We start from the raw sequence: 19462 nt of genomic DNA, 5'->3' as shown, positions 1-19462 counted from the left end.
ACGGCATTCTGTGCCATTTGTATGAGGAATTTGAGATGTTTTACAATAATGATCAGAATACCATCTGTAATTAACGTTTTTAGTTCGGTTCAACAGGGGAAAGACAATTCCTAAAAAGGAAAAAAAACCACCTAAATTTCACTTCCTTTGTAAAGCTGGCAGTGTATAATGTAGTTTTCTACTCTGTAACCCACCCGGTCTGTCCCTTGGTAGTTGAATGAAAATAAAAAAACAAGTCTTTATTTCTAACTCAGTTATGTACAGAAAATAGTACTGCATATTCTCTTGTTGTGTATCTCTGCTTAAAGAGATTTTATTGCTGAGTTTACTAAAAGGTTAATGGACTCTGCATTTCAGAACACAAAATCCATGGACTGCCTTTCTGCAATATCTGTTTATAGTCTGAATGCTTTGTTAGGATGTGTATTCATTATCTGTCAGTTCTGTTATATTAAGTGTAAAATATCAATGTAAGCAAATGCGCTTTTTTGTATCTTCAGAATGTGATTTATCTTGGTTTTGCATTGATAAATTTGAAACACTGTTTATCCCTCACTTGAAAAAAACATATTGTAATTTTTGTCATTCATTAAAACAAACAATTTTGTTTTTCCCACTCTTACAGTTCAGTTTCACATTGCCCACTTATATGAAATCCAGGTAAGCGTTAAGCTCCCTTTTATAAAGTGTGATTTGAATTTCTAAATATATGATATAATCAATCTGTGGAATTCAGATTATCGATGCTTTTGTAAAGTTAGGCTTAAGTCTCAAATAGCTGGAGAAACTTTATTTGCTTTTGCTAAATTAAAAATATTTAGTATGTCAACTGCCATGCTATAAAATGGAGCAGGTATTTTAATAAACTTCAATATTTACTAGTCTCCCAAGTTGAGTGCAAAAAAACCCTAATTTTTAGTAAAATTCTTTTATGAGATTATAGCTATATTTAAAAAGCTATATATAAATATAAAAATAAGTAGTTCCTTTATATATATTCATATTGTTTCTCATACAAACACACACATACAATGGAATCTAGTTAGTTGCCCAGGTGCCTTTTAAGTATATTTGACATGAAATTTTCAAATTTAACTGGACGTATGTGACAGAAACATTTGAGATCTGAGGTCAACAGCACATAAAGCTGTATTATTAATTGTATATAAAATCCTACCAGGGAGTTTTTTAGGTGAATCTTTTAGGAAATTACAGAGCACTTACTGAGCTTCCAGAATATAAGTAAATTAAAACCAAGTAGCTACTGAAATAGCTATTGTATGTGTGTAATTTGACTGACTGATCAGATAATGTAGATTGTATGCCCTTTTATTGTGTTTATAGGTATTATACGACTAAGCAAGGGGTATGACATGGAAACAAAAACTGTTGTAATTAAAATAGATGACAGACATAAACTACATTTTCAGTCAGTTGAAAAGGAGCTTGATAAAGTAGGTGCTGTCTTTTGATGGCACAGTGAAAAATGACTTTAGGTGTTTATGTATAAAGAAAAGATATAAATTTGATAAACAAGATATTTTTCTTTTGAATGGTTTTGGTACAAAGCTATATGATAAGACAGAAATCCCCTGTCCCAAAACACCATTAAGAAACTTCATGAACTGTTGTGGTTCTTACCTGGCCACCATCCAGATTTCATTCTGAGCACTGGAGCACATCTGACACATTTATATAACAAAGGATCCTCAACACATTAGTTCTTTTGATCTGCTAAAGTGAAACAGAAAGTTAGAATGTATAGGGTCACCATGCCAGGTGCCTTGTATAATTGTGTGACCGATATTGCAAGTGCTTAGGATATGCTTTCTGACTGACAATCGTAGGCAGCAGGAACTTTATTTTAATTCAAATCAAAGAGAACAAGTTTCCATGCGTTCTGCTATTAGGCCTGGTTTGTCTCACAGCTCTGGTTGGGAGAGGTATCTTTTTTGCTGGAATTTGAGAAACTTGGAACCACAAAGTCTTGACTTCATTCTGGATATTACCTCTGACACAACGAAGAGATGTTTCTGGAGGCATGCTGGTTGCTTGGTTTATTTTACAGGACACGGTGCTACAGTTTTCTAAACCCCTCTATATATTTTAAAATTATCTACTCTCTAATATTTAATAAAAAAGTTAATTCATTCCTTAATTATGTACCTTCACAGGACTGGAGTTTAAATGGTGGGTTGCCAGCCTCTGAATGAGAGAATAACCCAGTGCTGATAAGAGTTAGCAGTGGTTTTTTCATGGTATTTAATGCTAGTTTCTTTTATTTAATCTGTGGCAGTGTGAGTACCTCTAGCTATTTAGGGTGGTACCTTATATGGTCTCTAAAGAAAGATGTTGGATTGGGTTCCCCTCCCCCTTCTCATTTCTAAGACCATTCATGATGCAGCCAATATCAAGGACTTTGTATCTTGGGAATTTAACACATTAAATAAAAACATATGTAAACATTATGACAGTTTTCTGTGATATTTTGAGGCATACATGTAGACAGATTTCTAAAGGGTAAATAATGCAACAAATAATAAAAGCAAAAAATATTCTAGATCTGGAAAACATGCCCTATTTCAACAGGTCTTTCTGGATCCTCACAGGTGTCTAAACATCTCTTTCAAATTGGGAGTATTAGGCACTAATATTTACCTGTATGACATCCGGATTGCTCCCTCTGTTGTCATGCTATAGAGTGAACTTCTGTTCATTTGCGTATCCTTCATAGTCATAAACTACAAATTTTGTTCCCAATGCTAAATTTAATTTTTTTCCTAATTGTTTTTCTTCTGCTGGCCATGGATATTTTATTTATTTATATTATTTGTTTTCTTACCAGTTGTCTGCATTTCATAACACGAATGAAAAATCTTTTCTGACAACTTCCCCTTGTTCCAATTTGAAAGTAATTTCTTTTTTTTTCCTGACTAGAATAAGTTTTTAAAAACAACAGAGTTGTCTTTTGTGATTGTGAGATCTCAAGAACCTAATAACATTTTTGACTTCTAATAGTTTTTATATTGTTTAGAGTCTTCTTCCCAGTTGTCCCTTTTAAAACACCAGTAGTTAGTACTGTGTACTCTTTGCATAAAATAAATGTAACGTAAGTCATGATCATTTGCATTTACATGGCCCCATTTATTTTGGTATGTTCTTCATCTGTTTGCCAGAATGAAGACTAATGTTAAATCGTCTGAAAGCATATTTTTTTTTTTTAATTGTATAGATTTTTTTTGGGGGGGGAAAAAGTACTCTTACTAACAGACCTCAGCATGTATGTCTTCTGGACTTTTGTGGGAGAAGGAGGAACAGAAGAATTAGACATTTTAAATACATTCAATGTTAAACAATTTTTGTTAGGATAGTAATGCAAGGATAAAAGATGACACCACAAAAAAAATTAATCTATTGAGAAGTCTTAACCTTTAATATATACAAAATAGCTTATACTGTTTAAGAAGTCAACTGCAGTCCTAACCTGGAAATGTGTTTTCTATATCAAGACCTCTTCATATAGGGAGTTAAGAATTGAATGTTTCCATGCTTTAAGCACAGTTAACTATATAGCAAATAATAAGATGGCATACATACCTTCATTCTCTAAGTATAATCCATGGATATGATATGTTTTATATGGTGGGACTCTTGCCAGGACAAATATACGTTGAAAAGGCAGTTCAAATATACCAAAGGAAGGAGAGAAGCAAAATTATACCAGCCACCAATTATTGATTATCTTCATTTCTGTCACAAATTTCCTGGGAGGAATTTATATAGGGTTTTTTCAGCAGTAGATTCACATTCCAGCATTTCCCTTAAAGGCAGTATATTAATTTTAACATAAGAAGCATAATGTATATATGAGGAGTTGACTAAATTTAATAATTTGCAAATTCCCTCAACTATTTTAAGTAGTCAATTTATATTAAATACTATATTTATGAAAGTTATCCTCTTACCATATATTTACATCAGTCATTAAAGCTTTCATATGCACTGTATGCAAAAAAAAAAGTATTTTTTGTCAATGTGTTTGTGTGCTGTCAGTGCTGTGAAATCGTTGCTATTGGTGATCTGTTGTAAGCTTTATGATTAATCCATTTACTTTTTTCCTTTTGCAGAGAAAGTATCACTCTGCAAAGGAAGCTTATGAACAGCTTTTGCAGATCGAAAACCTTCCTGCACAAGTAAAAGCAACTGTCTTACAGCAGTTAGGTATGTAAAAATAACTTTTATTTTTCTATGTGTTTCTTTTTCCCATCTTCACCTTCAACAGTGTTTTTTTAAGGCTCCATTTCCAAAGTGAGTCTTAGACACTGAATATGATACGTGATATTATCACCCAAAATAGAATGCGTAAAAGTAGATAAGTAAATAAGAGAGGAGGAAAAGATTTTAATTGAACTTTAAAAATTAAAAAGCTCTTAGACTTGCTACAGTATATGTATTACAGGTTTTGGGCAATGAGGGGATGGTTTTCAGAGGAGGAGTGAAGCAGTTAAAAGTTCTGTATTCTCTGCTCTGCTTCTGAGAACATCGCTTGAATAGCCAGGCTAAATGCACTAAACCAAAATACTCTGTTGCAGAATAGAAGAATGTGGCAAACTAAAAAAATCACCTTTTTTTTTTCTATTTAATTGTAGCACGTAATGAAAACCTATTTCTGTAACTAAAACATTTATCATCAGATCCCATAAAAGAAAACACATAAAAAGAGAAAAAGTGTTATTTTAAAAAAATTGTCATCTTCCATATTTATAGAAAGCTGATAAATCGTTTTTAGACCAAGATGGGTAATGGGAGGGGTAGAATAAATTACTTTTCCTCCTATATGTCTTATAAAAGTATCTCCAGAATATTTTATTAAAATCGTTCAACCCAGTGCAAAACTTCTTCATTTACTTTCTCCATGTTCTTCATCTACTTTATTATCCTAAATATTAATTTAACCTGCTTATGCCCATTTTTTTTTTCCCTTCATGTAGTGGTCATTTAATTCAAATTAGTAACTGGCACTAAGTTATGGCCACAATGCTTTCTTTATTTTGTAATTCAAGTGGTGTGTGGATTTGGAGTGGGCTAATTTGTTTAGCTTTTGATTCTTCTGTCTGGAATCACAAATTAAACTCATAGAGGAGTTCACCGCAGGACTTGAAGTGTTGATGTTTTGCTGTCATACGACAGTGTTACTTATATTTTAGTAACCCCTTTGAATTATTTTAACTTGATATTATCCCATCTAGTACAAATTGTCAGCATTTCATCCAGAAAGCCTATATATATATATATATATGATCAATGGAAGACAGGCTTCCCAAAATAGCTGACCAACACTTTTTCAACTCCATTTGATGTATGTTGCCACATTAGGAGCAAAGGCTCATGGTTGTATTAATAAAATCCTACCACAGGTGTCTGTGCTAGCAATAAGAGCAATGACTTTGATAATTGTCTGCCATCTGAAAACTGGATTAATTCCCTTTGTTCGATCAGCGTAGGTCACTTCATTTTGTAGTGTGAGTAGCCTCTATGTGGAGAAAGGGACAGAGGGGTCTTAACCACAAAATTCAAGGAATAATACCATTTCTTTTGCTCTTCGCTGTTAACAGTACACCCTTTTGAGAGTGCAGTGGCTCTCCATACCCCAGCAAAAGAAAGTCGAGCAGGGGAGGCAGGTGACCGTCGTGGCTGTGCAAGGACCTGCAGCTTAAACTGAGGGAAAAGAGGGAAATGTACAGGAAGTGGAAGCAGGGTTGTGTATCCTGGGAGGACTACAGGGCTGTTGTCCGTGTGTGCAGAGATAGGATTAGGAAAGCCAAGGCGCAGATGGAGCTGAACTTGGCGAGGGATGTGAAAGATAACAAGAAGGGGTTCTACAGGTACTTAGGCGGGAGGAGACAGGCCAAGGAGAGTGTTCCCTGCATATGGTGGGGGGGTTGAAACTAGATGATCACTATGGTCCTTTTCAACCCAGGCCATTCTATGATTCTATGAACAGTGCTATTTATCAGAGTATGGTGTTTATCGCAGATACAGTCTCCAGCAGCTAGTAATAAAAACACCACCTCAGGAAACATAGTCTGGATGGTGCACTACTGCTTAGAAATACAAGTATACTTTGACTGGGTTTTCTCAGCAGCATTCTGGCAGATATGCAGGTATTTTCTATTATTTTTTCTATGTTTTGGTTTGGTTTAGGGTTTTTTGTGTTTGGTTTTTTGGGTTTTTTGCTTTTTTTTCTTCCCCTTCAACAGAAAAATTGTTTTGGCATGAAAATACCCTTTATTTATTTTCCTTAGCTGGTTAATGTTTATTGAGCCAGAGTTGACATTTAGTTAAGTTCAGATGTCTTGTGAGAGAATTATTAGAATCTTTGCTCTTGTTGCGAATTTCCAAAGCAGATCACTGTGGAGGAGAACCCTTTAATTCTCAAATAAATACGTATCCATTTGAGCTGATGCATGCTGACTAATTTGGTAGATGTAACAGTAAGATCTGTACAGTTCGATACAGCAGTTTGTTTCTTCTTTTTTGCCATGTAATTTGCTTTCCAAACAATAATTCTTTTCACTGCTTTGCCTAAAATTACATTAAATTAGTGAGACTGAAGATCAAATCTGTCCCTGTATTCTTTCTTCAATTATACTCACCTTTTCTGTAAGGAAGAGTGTAAGAATAACATAGACATCTGCTTAGAGGTTCTCAAACCACTCTCCCAATGATTTTTCAGCTAGGGGCATTCCTAGGTGGTGTCCACATAACTGGATTAGATGTATGAGATGCTAAAATGGGGAAGAGGGTAATCTTGTCAGAGCCTGAGATGATGATGTTTGTTTTGGAGAAAGCAATTGCCTCAAGTTCAGCATGAGAGCCACTGATGAACATAAAAAAACCCTGCAGCATGAACCGGGCTAACATATCCTCTTGCTGTGGTGACACAAGGATTTGTTAGAAGATAGATTGTGAAGACCCAGAAAGAAGCATGGATTATTTGTGAAGTATGGACAAAATCTGCATTTTTGTTTATTAATATTAAAGATGTCCCAAGAGTGGAAGAATATTCAGTATTGTAGTTGGGAGTTTGAGTTAGGTCTTGCAAATGGGAAACCGCACAACTTACCAGGCTTTTTGCATCGCCTTCTTTCTGTAGGCTCTTCATTTTATGCATGAGGAGAAGAGAGATCCAGTTTCCTTTACCTGTGCTATTCTAGTAGAAAACTTATGTTTGTTCTCCTTCACCTTCTCTCTTGCTTTCTGCCTTGTTTGCTTCCCTGTGCAGGAAGATAAAATCAGGAAGCAACCCTTGTTTCGGCAGTGAAACTAGATAGGGATTGCTAGTTCTTGTTTCTGTCTCCTAGAAATAGATTATTTCTTTTTATCAGTGAACCTCAGTAAAGATCTCCTGAAGATACGTGGTGTTATCTTTCAATCTGGCAAGGTTCTGATGAAACAGAAAATAGGCATGACCACACAATGTTTCCAAAGAGTCAGGAAATCGCTTAATGTCTTTTTTTTACCCTTGTTTATAATCCCTGAACTATTACATTTATCTCAGGCTTTGCCTGACACTGCACCTGATACATTTATCCTTAGTGTACAGTTATGCAGCGGCATTCTGATAAGCACCCTCACGTAAACCCTTTTTTCTTAAAGCATGGGTATTTTCTGTGTGTTTAAGAACTTCAGTGGCTTGGGATTTGAATCCAAAATCATTGCTTGTTTTCAAAGTGCATTGGAGAAAGCTGTGTATATTATACATCTCTGCAAAAATTATTGGGTTTTTTCCTTCTCCCCCTGGCTCCCAGTCGGTAGGGTTTTGATTTGATCCATCTTCAGACAAGAGAAAGTACTTTTTTTTTTTTTTTTTTTTTTTTTTTTTTTTTTTTTTTTTTTTTTTCAGCACTGTAACCAATTGCCTCCTAACTGGACATTTCTTGCAGTCCATGAAATATTCAGACTTCTGCTTCTGACCACAGTTTCCAAGTGATACTCCTTAAAACACCTCAGGGAAATGTTGTTCAATAGATATGATTTCTTTTAATTGCCTTTTTTAAAGCTTAGAAGTTTGCCTTCCATTTGTAAAAATGTCGCTGTGACTGTGTAACAAACTATAAGCCCATGGAATAAAATATGAGCTGTATAGAACAGGTAGAATAAAATATTTAAGGTATAGTCTAATTACAGATAGTGAAGTAAGGTTGCAAATACTCATCAGTTCAGTTCTCAGCCTTGCCTACTTGGTCTAGCATTTCAGATGACATCTGAATTTGATCTGAATCTTTTGAGTGGTATTATGGGTTCATGTAGTTAGACTGTATCAAAAAGGATAAGCTTAGGGTGCTGAAGTTTAGCTGATGGAGGTTTTAAATGGACATTTAGTGTAGATGTGTGTACAGCTCTGTAGGTAGATGAAAGTTTATACAAACCTTGGATATTTTATGAAATTGGTATCATAGTGTTCCACAAGGGACTGTTTATGGGCAGGCCTCTATGAAAACAGAGGGACAATCCATTGTCACATCTTACGTTTTATAAATGTTGTCTGAAAAACAGGGGATTGTTAAGACAAATACATGGAGATTAAGCAAGCAGCAAAAAATCACTGACCAGTGTGGTATGTAGTTATTTCAGCAAGCCAGCTGCCTGTTACAAAGGATTTCCTTGTACTCATCATGTGAATGGCAGTGTGATGGTTTTGTGGCTGCTTAAAGGAATTCCATCTAAGCATAGAGGCAGATGAGGAGCAGCTTGAGATGATGATGAAGGTGCTTTATTTGAAATGGTAACCAAGCCTCGCATCAGTGCTAGAGCAGAGATGCGTTTTAATAGCATGTAAAAGATTATATGGGAGCAGGGATTGTGGGATGACCTTTAAAGTGGGGATGAATAATTTGTTTAATGTAATGAAAGAAAAAAAGGCATTTGAAGGAATATGATGTGTGGTTAGATGAGGAAATACAATTTTTTTTCCAGCGGAATTTGTTACGTAGATGAGAGGCGATTGCATTTGTCAAGGTGAACAGAAAGGATGTTGTAGCGGTGAAGATGAAATGACAGTGTAAGAAAGATCGAAGTGTAGATGCAAAAATTCTTAGCAATGTGCTGTTGGAGAGTTGCCTAGATGTAGTTATGGGATAGATATGAGTATTTAGAAGCAAAGGAGTAAACTGAACATAATGTACAGATACTTGATGTGCCTGAGAGGGGGAATGGTGTCATTTTTCACAATGACAGGGAAGGTATCTGTGCTCAGAGGAGGAAAGAGTTGACATTTTCAGGTTTACTTTTTATAGTAGAAGACTGAGCAGTTCATAAATGTACTACTAACCTCATAGAAAATTACTTAAACCAAAAAAAATGCTTTAAAAGTACTTGAAAGTAGTTTTGACTTATGATCCCTTATTTCCTGTAATTTCAGTATAGAACTTTCAAAGTTTAAAGTTTCATTCATAATATTATATGTAAGTGATATTATTGTTTGATATTCGTATTTTTAACAAGAAACTTAATGCTATGCATATCCTTCTGTGCCAAAGTGTTAAATGGTCTTAGAGAATTTCACTTCTACCATTTATGGATTCTTTTTGTAGGCTGGATGCATCACACCGTGGATCAGCTTGGAGACAAGGCAACCAAGGAAAGCTATGCTATACAGTATCTCCAGAAATCTCTAGAAGCAGATCCAAATTCTGGTCAATCCTGGTATTTCCTTGGAAGGTGAGAAATGACTTTATAGAAACTGTAACTATATTTGTAAATTTTTTGAGGATACTCATTATTGTGAGTATCTCACATTGTTTTTCTTCTTAATATTTTCAGAGGAAAAATGAAGGGAGAGGATGTATATATCCACTGAAGTCTAGTTTTCTGGAAAGTGTATAAAAAGACAAGGTGCTAATGTATTTGGGATGAATATAGATTAGAAGTTGAAATAAAGTATGTTACCAAGTGGTCCTGCTTTTTTTGTAGTTATTATTCAGTCTACACATTTACAGTAATCTGAGTCTGCCCTGCCTCGTTTTACCTGTTCCTTCTCATCTTACCACATCTTCTATTCTCTCTTGTTTGGTTTTTTTTTTCTTTCTTCCTTTTTTGTTTTGGTAAATGCCCTGTAAATGTTACTTTTCTTCATACCTTTTTTCACAATTCTTCCTCTCTTTATTTTCTCAGAACCTCTCTTCTAATCTCAGCCAATTTTTGCACTAAGATACAAGTATTTTCACAGGTATACATCCGTTTCTAAACAGCATATATTGCAACTAAATATTAGGCCAGGATAGCTCAGATTGATCTATTCTGATATCTGTTTGTGTTGTATTAATCCTGTACTATCAGACAGTATTTTTTTACTTGAAAATTAACTTATTCCAAGATGTAAATCATATAAATTTGATTACTTTTCTTGGTCGTCTTTTTAAGAAAATAGAGTACTTCACACAAACCTGCAGTAACGCTTCTGATAATCAGGTTTTGGGGAAAGCTTTGAGGGCAATTCAAGTCCATATGTGAACAGATCACTTCCTTGAGAAATACATTAGAAAGGAATTATGCAAAAATAAAGTTGATATCCTAACCTCAGTATCTTCCAGCTGACTTTCTTGGAGGTTCTGGTCACATACAACTGGAACCTTCTTTTGTTTTTGTCATCCTAATTATATTCCTCCAGCTGTTCCTGTAAGACAGAGCTCTTTGACCAGCTGTGTGCAGGTTAAGGGAGGAACACTGGCACTGAGTGTGAAGGGCAGAGGGCTAGAGCAGGTGTGGAGGGAAAAGGGAATATGGGCCAGGGATCATCTTGCTCATCTTGTCATCCACTGGGTTGAAATACCTTTTTTTTTTTTTTTACACCTCAGTAGTCCCGTTCCATGTGCCTTGAGCTAGTTGAGGTCTTACACAGTAGCAGAACAGAGCCAGGGCTCCACGAAGTATGTGTGTGCAGCTACCGTGCTCTGCTCCTACTGTGCTGTGGCTCTCATGTTAGAGTGAAACCTAGGACCATACAAACAACAGGGAGAAACACAGGAAATGGTGGGGGGGGGGGGGGGCTAAATCTAGTGGAAGCACCTCTTATACTTTACAGGAAGGATGTTTCTGTGCCCCATTCCTTCAGTCCATATGCTTGGCAGGAGAAGAGGAAAGGAACAGGGTTATGGGGTTGTACCTTTGTTCTTCCTCTTTTTCCCTCCTCATGTATTGCCTTGTGTTATTCCTTCCTCTGCTAGTTGTCCAAACTGGATAGCAAGTGGGTTTAAAGCTACCTTTCAAAAATATACCACCATTCTCTTCCCCCCTCACTGAAAAAAATCCATCACCCTTTTTTAAGTTTTGTTGGGTGTGTAATGTTAGTGCTATCCTAATCTGAGTATTTTTATGTATCTGATAAGCAGAATGAAATGTGTCTATTGGAACTTGGGTTAGATTGTGATTAAAGGGATCTTTGGAAACATTGTGTTCAAACTTAATGGGTTTTTTTTAGGCAAAGTACTGCTAGATTTTACTGTATTCCTTTCCTAATTTGTCTCAAGAGCACATAAATGAGTGTAGCATGTTTGACAAACCTTTGCCTATACTGTTCTGCTTGGGTTTTATTTTTTGCCAGAATAAATTTTGTGTTGTTATTTATGTGTTTTGAAAGTTGTCAGTTCTTTTTCCAACAGGGAAACTTATTACAAACAATATAAGAAGCAGAGATATTGTAAATTAAACCAGTAAATATGTATGTATTTTTAATATTGTATTTATTTGAAGCTTTTCATTCCCTGTAGTATAATTGTAGTTCTGTTTAAAGTTCTAGTATTTCTGCTTATAATGCCAGAATACCTTTGAATTTGTATGTGAAAAATATTCAAGTAAGAAATCATGAAAAAATCCAGAAAAGCAATTTTACAAAATTCCATGCTCTATACATGCAGTAAAACTAACTGATTTGTGGTTCATCACTTCAAATCTTCCTAAGATGTGAAAAATGCACATAAAAAGCTTCCCAGGCAATCAGGAACTGTCCTGGTTGAGTTGGTCAATATCTCTTAATAATTCTGAAACACTTCTTGTAGAATATGAAGTTTCATAGCCATTTGTTTGATAGAATAGGTAACTTAATTGTTTCTTTATAATGCTGTCTGTAGGTAAATGTTCCTATTGACTGATAAGTTATCACAAATGAAAGAAATGTAAGTCTTTAAAACACGGTATGACTTCAGTTTTCCTTACAAATGCGGTAAGCTAGGGTTTAAGCAGTTTTGGTGTGCTTTTCAAATAAAAAATCAGTAATACTTGTTGATTAAAACGTTTGAGTCTGCTTATGCCTGGCGTTCAGAGACAGCAAATGTTTTGGATTCATCTAGGCAAGTATGTATTTGCGTGACTTAGCATTTATCAGATCAGTGTTGGTAAGCCTTCCTCAGTGGTTACCTTCTATAAATATTACCAAAGTTCTTTTTTTCTTCTCCCAGGTGCTATTCAAGTATTGGGAAAGTTCAGGATGCCTTTATATCTTATAGGCAATCTATTGATAAATCAGAAGCAAGTGCAGATACATGGTGTTCTATAGGGTAAGAATGATACAGGGTAATACAGTGATATAATTCAATGCTAATATGTGTAAATAAAGAATATCAACTTTTTAACTCCTTTGTGCTCTCAAGGGGACCATTAAGCTTTTTTATTTATACCTTCATGTTGTCAGACTTGTCTGATGTGAAGTTTAAATAATAGATTTCTATTTCCTTTCTCAAATATTTTCAATACCGAATATGCTATGTATATGAGCTTTGCATGTTAAAATTTTGTGTTGTTTATGTTTATTACTGTGCTTTATATAATGGCAAAGTTTATTAAGGGTTTTGAGGGGAATGTGTATATTTGAGTAGTGTGTATTTTGACTTTGTCATTAATTCTCAACTTCACTAATCTTTCTATTCAGTGTGCTGTATCAACAGCAAAATCAGCCTATGGATGCTTTACAGGCCTATATCTGTGCTGTACAATTGGACCATGGCCATGCTGCAGCCTGGATGGACCTAGGTACACTCTATGAGTCCTGCAACCAGCCTCAGGATGCCATTAAATGCTACTTAAATGCAACTAGGAGCAAAAATTGTAGTAATACCTCTGCACTTGCAGCACGGATAAAGTATTTACAGGTAAAACTAAAGTTTTAAGAAGCGGGAAATACTCTTCCAAATACACAACAGAGGGGAGGGGAGAAGTAACACACAAGTTAAGATTGCAATTGTTTGTGATGTGTATAACTTGTTTTCATGTGTATTGTAAGCATATCATAGCCTGTAATATTTTATTTCTTCATTGTTAAGTGAAACTTAATTCCTTATAAACCCTATTTTGCACATTTAATCAAAGCATACTGTTTTACATCACTTTGCTTTTTTCTTTGTATTGTCTACATTTTTAAGTTCTCATAACAGAGAGAGAGAATACACACATGCTATCTTTCACTCTTGTTTGCAATTTCAGAAAAAAGGAATTATGAGACCTCTGAATCCAGAGCTCATCTTTGTTCTGATTCTCACAAAGGTTTATATTCTGGTTACCCTCTTTATACTTAGCACCTTTCTAAAACCCCAAATTTTAAATCTGTCCTCTCTTTAAGACATAATTAGCTACAGCATTTAGGAAGATTTCATGGACTTGCTCTTACTAAAGTAGGCTTGTGTTAAATTTGCTTTTTACATAATTTTTCCTAGGCTCAGTTGTGTAACCTTCCACAAGGTAGTCTACAGAATAAAACTAAATTACTTCCTAGTATTGAGGAGGCATGGAGCCTACCAATCCCCGCAGAGCTTACCTCCAGGCAGGGTGCCATGAACACAGCACAGCAGGTGAGAAGTTGGGTTATGTTCTGCAGGTGCCCAGCTTTAAGGGTTCTTTACAATCGGTAGCTGTCAAGCTTATTTTATTGAGCACAGGAGTGGCTTTTATTAATAAAAAGCCTTTGATTTATTTGCAAAGGGATACTAGATCAATAAGCTCCCTATAATGTGGGAGAAATATGGGGGTACCAATTTAGAACCTTTGTGGATTTTCATGATTTTAAGATATTTCATCTTAAAATAGAAATGCTGCAGTTGTTTAATAATCCCATGAAAGGTACACATTCCTCCATTGATGACCATATGGAAACTGATTTTTCAGTTATTGAGATCATCTTCAGAATATCTACTTGGCCCTTTTAATATGTGTGGGCTGTTAAAATATATAATTTAAAGGAAAGAATTAAGAATATATAGAACCATATTTTTGTCTTCCTTCTGTGATTCTTAGGCTTGTAAACCTCATCATCCAAATACTGAACCTGTACTAGGCCTCACTCAAACACCAATTTCACAGCAATCCTTGCCACTACACATGATTCCTTCTAGCCAAGTAGATGACCTGACCAGTCCTGCCAAGAGGAAAAGAACATCTAGTCCAACAAAGGTATATATTCTGATAAACTAAAGAGCCCCCTACCAAAACTGTATGGAAATATGCATTAAAGTGATGCAGCATGCACAGAATTTGTGCTGTAAATTTTGATCCTTTGGCATCAAGGTGGGGAATGTTTTTAGAAATTTTAAAAACCATTTTCACTGATGCATTGAATCAGGTTACAGTTCAGACAGGAAGTGCATAAGGGCAATGCAGATCAGTGGCACTATGCTGCAATCATAGTTGTATCAGTGAAAAAGTACAATCCTAGTCTGATGATAGAGAGGGAGACAGTTGTGTCATCCTGTCTATTGCCTGTGCTTATATTTAGAATTCAGGTGTTTCGTCATCATGTAATAGTGTTACAGTAGATAAAGTATTCAGTTTTAAAAGTAGTGTACATTTAAGTTAATTGCTTTGCTTATGATATTAGATATCCTTTAACTTTTTCCTCTGGCTACTCTGATACTGTGTGGAAATGGTAGAATGAGACTTGGCATGTTTTAGTATGTTCTTTGTTTTTATTGTTATTCTTGAAACAATGACTAGTTCTTTATAAGAAAGATAAAATCTAGATAGTAAAATTATGTTGACTTTTGATAGTCATGCATTTTAATGTAATGTTTTATCTCAGAATACTTCAGATGTTTGGAGCAGTGGCCATACAGTGTCACATCCTCCTGTACAGCAACAAATTCATTCTTGGTGCTTGACACCACAGAAATTACAGGTAGGTATATTGAAGATCATTTTTGATGCATTTTTTTGTTTGTTTCTTTCTTTCTTTTAAGAAAATAACTCTGGAACATTTTTTTTTTTCACATTTCCAAAATTCAAGGTGAAATATTTCCCAAGTAATTCCCACAGTATAATTCAAGTTGTGCTAATATTTATGGCTTCTTTATGTGAGATAAGTTCTGTAGTAAAACAAATTATCTCTAGCAGAAACTTAACACTTACATTGTATGAATTCTGTAAGTTATTAAGTAAGAACATACAATAATTCATTTTTTTATGAAATTTTAAAAATAGATACACAAATTGCCACACTTGTGTGCCAAGTGAGTTTTGCTACTAGCTGCAATGTGGGGGATATTGAAGGAGGTGTAGAAGTACTGTAGTATCCTTTTTCCTCTGAGGCAGCTTCTTGTATCAAATAGCGTAAACAAACATGCACATTCTAAAAAATGCAATTACTCATGAAATCTGGAACTGCGTTTCCATATTTTGTGTCATCTAATATATGAAATGCTAGATTTTATTTTTTAAATCTTGTTTTGGGTCTTTTTTTGTTGTGATGTTTTGTTGTCTCTTCGGTTCATTAGGGCTTTCAGTGAGCTTCAGCAGAATCCCATATTTTGTATATCAGGCCTAGCTGGAAACTCTTAAACCACATGTCGGAGATACTGCTTTAGATGTAAGGAAAAATAGAAGGGAACACAGTGCAGAGACAGAAGGCATTCTGATTGACTGAGGAGTGTTCCCCTCAGCTCCAATATAGTTCTTCATCTGTTTCTTTATCTGAACAATATTGGCTTTATTATGCTGCATGATTTTTCCCTCCCTTCCATCCTTTCTCACCCAGCTCCCCACCTCTTTGGTCCTTCCTAATCACTCTTTTGTGTCTCTCTCTCATGAATTCATGCATTCTCATTATTTCTCTCTGCTTATTTTATATCCTACTAGTTTTTCCCTGTTTTAGTTTCACCTTTTTTCGGATCCACCTTCCTCTAAGCAGTATCTAAGTAGGCTTCTCTAAGTATGGTATACTGGATTTACTGGCAATAGCTTGACAAGGTTCCAGCATATATGACTAAGAGAGGCAAAAAGATATGATTGAAGAGGAGAGTGAATAAAACCCTTGGTACATCTTCTAAGTCAGCCTTTTAAAAGTGGCATCTCAGAGGCTGGTTGGGTATGTCACGTAACACACACCAAATGGCTCTACTAACAAAAGCACAAGGGGAAAGGGCTGTGGCCACACAGCAGCTTCTGGGGCTGCAACATGCCAGTGGAGGATGGATGAGTGTTGGTTTCACAGAGTTGGTGGGCAGTAGGAGCAACGCTTCCCACAAAGCCTCTGCACCCATAGCACTGGAGAGGAGTGCGGACTTGCCTCTGCTGACGTATGTGCTAGGTCAGTCTTTCTGATTCTTGTTATCCTATTTTTTAAAAAGCAAGATAACAACTGAAGAGCACTGGTTTTGGCTTCTGTGTACCTGGTGCATGGACTCCCGTGGAGACCCTGTTTTCATCTCACAATCATATATATACATATATATATATATATTTGTCTTATTCATTGCAGTCCCATACAGAGGGACTTCAGAATGAAAGCTACTGTTAATCCAGGGAGTTTGGCATGAACTATTTTTAAGACAATGTTGGATTTTTTTTTTTTAGTTGCTGGTTTGCAAATACAGTTGTTCAAAGCAGAGTGAACTACAGTTTTATGTAATGCTCATACTTCCGTTCCATTTATGTATTACTAATACAGCATAAGCAAAGCAAAGGAGACGAGAAGGATGTAGAAAAATAATACATGCAGACCTGAAAGGAAACCTGATTTGTGTTTGCTTTTGGTGGAGCTTGGTTTCCTATGTTTGTTGGTTTTTTTTGTTTGGGGTTTGTTTGAGGTTTTTTTGTTGTGTTGTGTTTGGGTTCTTTTTGGTTTTGTTTTTGGTGGTTTTTTTGGAAAGGATTTACAATGGTGTGAAGTAGCTTAGTATTTAAGAACAATCAAGTAAAATGCCTATATGTCACCTTTCACCTAGCAGAACTTTTGCCCTCCTTTCCACACACACCCATTTCCTTCTCAGTAGTGTTTTTGTGTTCCACGATTTCAGTTAACAGCAGCAACTTACTGGTAGAATGATCAGTTGCAAATGAGTTCATTATAATAACTTAAGATATTGCTCTCTGTTATTAAGTTGTCTAGTTTTCTGTTCATTTTTTTTTTTTAATATATTTCTGGAAAAGTTTTCGTGTGTGACTGTAGGTTGAATTTACTTCATGCTGAACAGTATTAATAAAAGAATAGCACAGTATGAAAAAGTGTTAAAGCATACATAATGACAATAAGAATTCTATATAATCAAACTTGAATGTAGTTTTCTTTTACGGTACCAGTATACTTTAATTTTAGAAAGTCTCTTTAGTTTTAGTAAGTAGTAATAATGTTTGGTTACAGAATATTGTATGGAAAGATGTTTGAGTCTGCAACAGAAATCTCAATCATGTTTTCAGCTTTACAAGTCTTCATGGATAATTTTTAATGTTGTATGCAAGGAAGTTACTAAAAAGAACATGACTCTGAACTGTACTGCTTTTTTTCTCAGCACTTGGAACAGCTGCGTGCAAACCGAAATAATCTAAATCCAGCACAGAAACTTATGCTGGAACAGCTGGAGAGTCAGTTTGTCTTGATGCAGCAACACCAGCAGGTGAGAACAAAAATATTTTTCTCTTCTACAAAACTTTTGTCAGTAGTGCCGTCTATTGTGTTTCTTTAAGTCTGAAGAATTTCTATTGTACAGAGTTCTCATGCCCTTGGCTACCTTACATTAAGTAATTTTTTTTGTTTATAAAGTATAATTGTAGTTTACTGGTTGAAACATGATGGGTTTAGCTGTGTTCTATTATAGGGCTACCAGATAATGTAAGAGTTGAACACATCTAAAAGCAGTCTTGCTTTAAAAATACCTAGCTGTAGTAATCTATATTACATCATATCTCTTCTCATCATTCACTTCTCTCTCTCTCTCTTCGTGTCCAACTTTAGCAGTAAAATACTATCACTCAATCCAAAGACCCTAGAAGAAAAGTGTGCCAGTAGCTTTACCTTGAAATTCACTCAGCGCTTTTGTGAGCATGACAGTCATCTTATTTCTAAAAAGCAACTGTGAAGATCTTACAATCAGTATAAAATTGGAATTGACCAGTGCAATAAAGTACATAAACTTTGTACAATCTTTACATTTTGAATTCTACAGCTAATGTTCTTGTGCTTTGTTCATCTTCCTTTAGATGAGACAAACAGGAGTTGCACAGGTACGATCTACTGGAATTCCTAATGGGCCAACAGCTGATTCATCACTGCCTACAAACTCTGTCTCTGGTCAGCAGCCACAGGTTGCTTTAACCAGAGTGCCTAATGTTGCTCAGCGTGGAATCCGTCCCGCCTGCCCCGGGCAGCCTATGGCTAATGGACCCTTTCCAGCAGGCCCCATTCCCTGCAGCACAGCAAGAACGCTGGGTAGTACAGACACTATTTTGATAGGCAATAATCACATAACAGAAAGTGGAAGTAATGGAAACGTGCCTTACCTGCAGCAAAACGCACTCTCTCTACCTCATAACCGCACAAACCTGACCAGCAGCGCAGAGGAGCCGTGGAAAAACCAACTATCTAACTCCACTCAGGTATACAATTTCATCTTACTCACAGGGTACGCAAAGGAGGCTTGATAAGCAAGTCACCCTTTGAAGTCTCTCGTTTGTAAACACGTTTTCTGTTTCCTGAAGTTGGTGACCTAGATGCAAATAAAACATATACAAGGTTAAACCTGCCCATTGTATTTCAGTGTTAAAAATCTGTGTATGAAATTTAACTACTTTCAGGATAAAGGAAATGATCATAAATCAAGGAGGACAGTTACATACTGCTCAACTGCCTACCTTTGCAGAAAAGTTTCTTTAAGAAGGAATTCTTCTACATCTTTTTGTTGCTTCTTTAATGTTGTCACTTTGTTTTACATGTAGTAGGGATGTGCATATTTCATTGGAAGCTGAATGTCATAGTTGTTTTGGACGTTGCAGTGTCATCATGATGTAATAATTACCCATATTTTGTTTCCATATGACCTTTCAGAATTAATATCTAGCAATCAATCCCACAGTGTTACTTGCAGCAAAATACTATAATGCCAGTAAAGATCCATAGGGATCAAAGTGTGTAAGTAAGGGTGTTTTGTGTATATGTGTAGGTGTGTGTGTGTTAGAACTGAAAGAACTTTTTTTTTTAAAATTT

General features: G+C 35.6%; 1 protein-coding gene across 5 annotated transcripts in view; it reads left to right on the top strand.

Annotated features, from left to right (window-relative positions):
- Window positions 1-19462, top strand: part of KDM6A (lysine (K)-specific demethylase 6A) — a 112245-nt gene that overhangs the window by 51461 nt on the left and 41322 nt on the right. Inside the window, exons 5-14 of one of the 5 annotated variants that reach the window (XM_010077838.1) lie at window positions 626-660; window positions 4128-4221; window positions 9597-9723; window positions 12459-12557; window positions 12929-13148; window positions 13710-13844; window positions 14287-14442; window positions 15068-15163; window positions 17772-17876; window positions 18460-18855. In XM_010077838.1, coding sequence (XP_010076140.1) covers window positions 626-660; window positions 4128-4221; window positions 9597-9723; window positions 12459-12557; window positions 12929-13148; window positions 13710-13844; window positions 14287-14442; window positions 15068-15163; window positions 17772-17876; window positions 18460-18855 — 1463 coding nt within the window. The remainder of the gene's footprint in view (window positions 1-625; window positions 661-4127; window positions 4222-9596; window positions 9724-12458; window positions 12558-12928; window positions 13149-13709; window positions 13845-14286; window positions 14443-15067; window positions 15164-17771; window positions 17877-18459; window positions 18856-19462) is intronic. The other 4 variants (XM_010077839.1, XM_010077840.1, XM_010077842.1 and 1 more) reach the window with 4 other exon arrangements.

Source organism: Pterocles gutturalis, unplaced genomic scaffold, assembly GCF_000699245.1.
Source record: "Pterocles gutturalis isolate BGI_N339 unplaced genomic scaffold, ASM69924v1 scaffold14168, whole genome shotgun sequence".
In the NCBI taxonomy this organism is placed as follows: domain Eukaryota; kingdom Metazoa; phylum Chordata; class Aves; order Pterocliformes; family Pteroclidae; genus Pterocles; species Pterocles gutturalis.
This window is presented reverse-complemented; position numbering and strand designations above follow the sequence as displayed.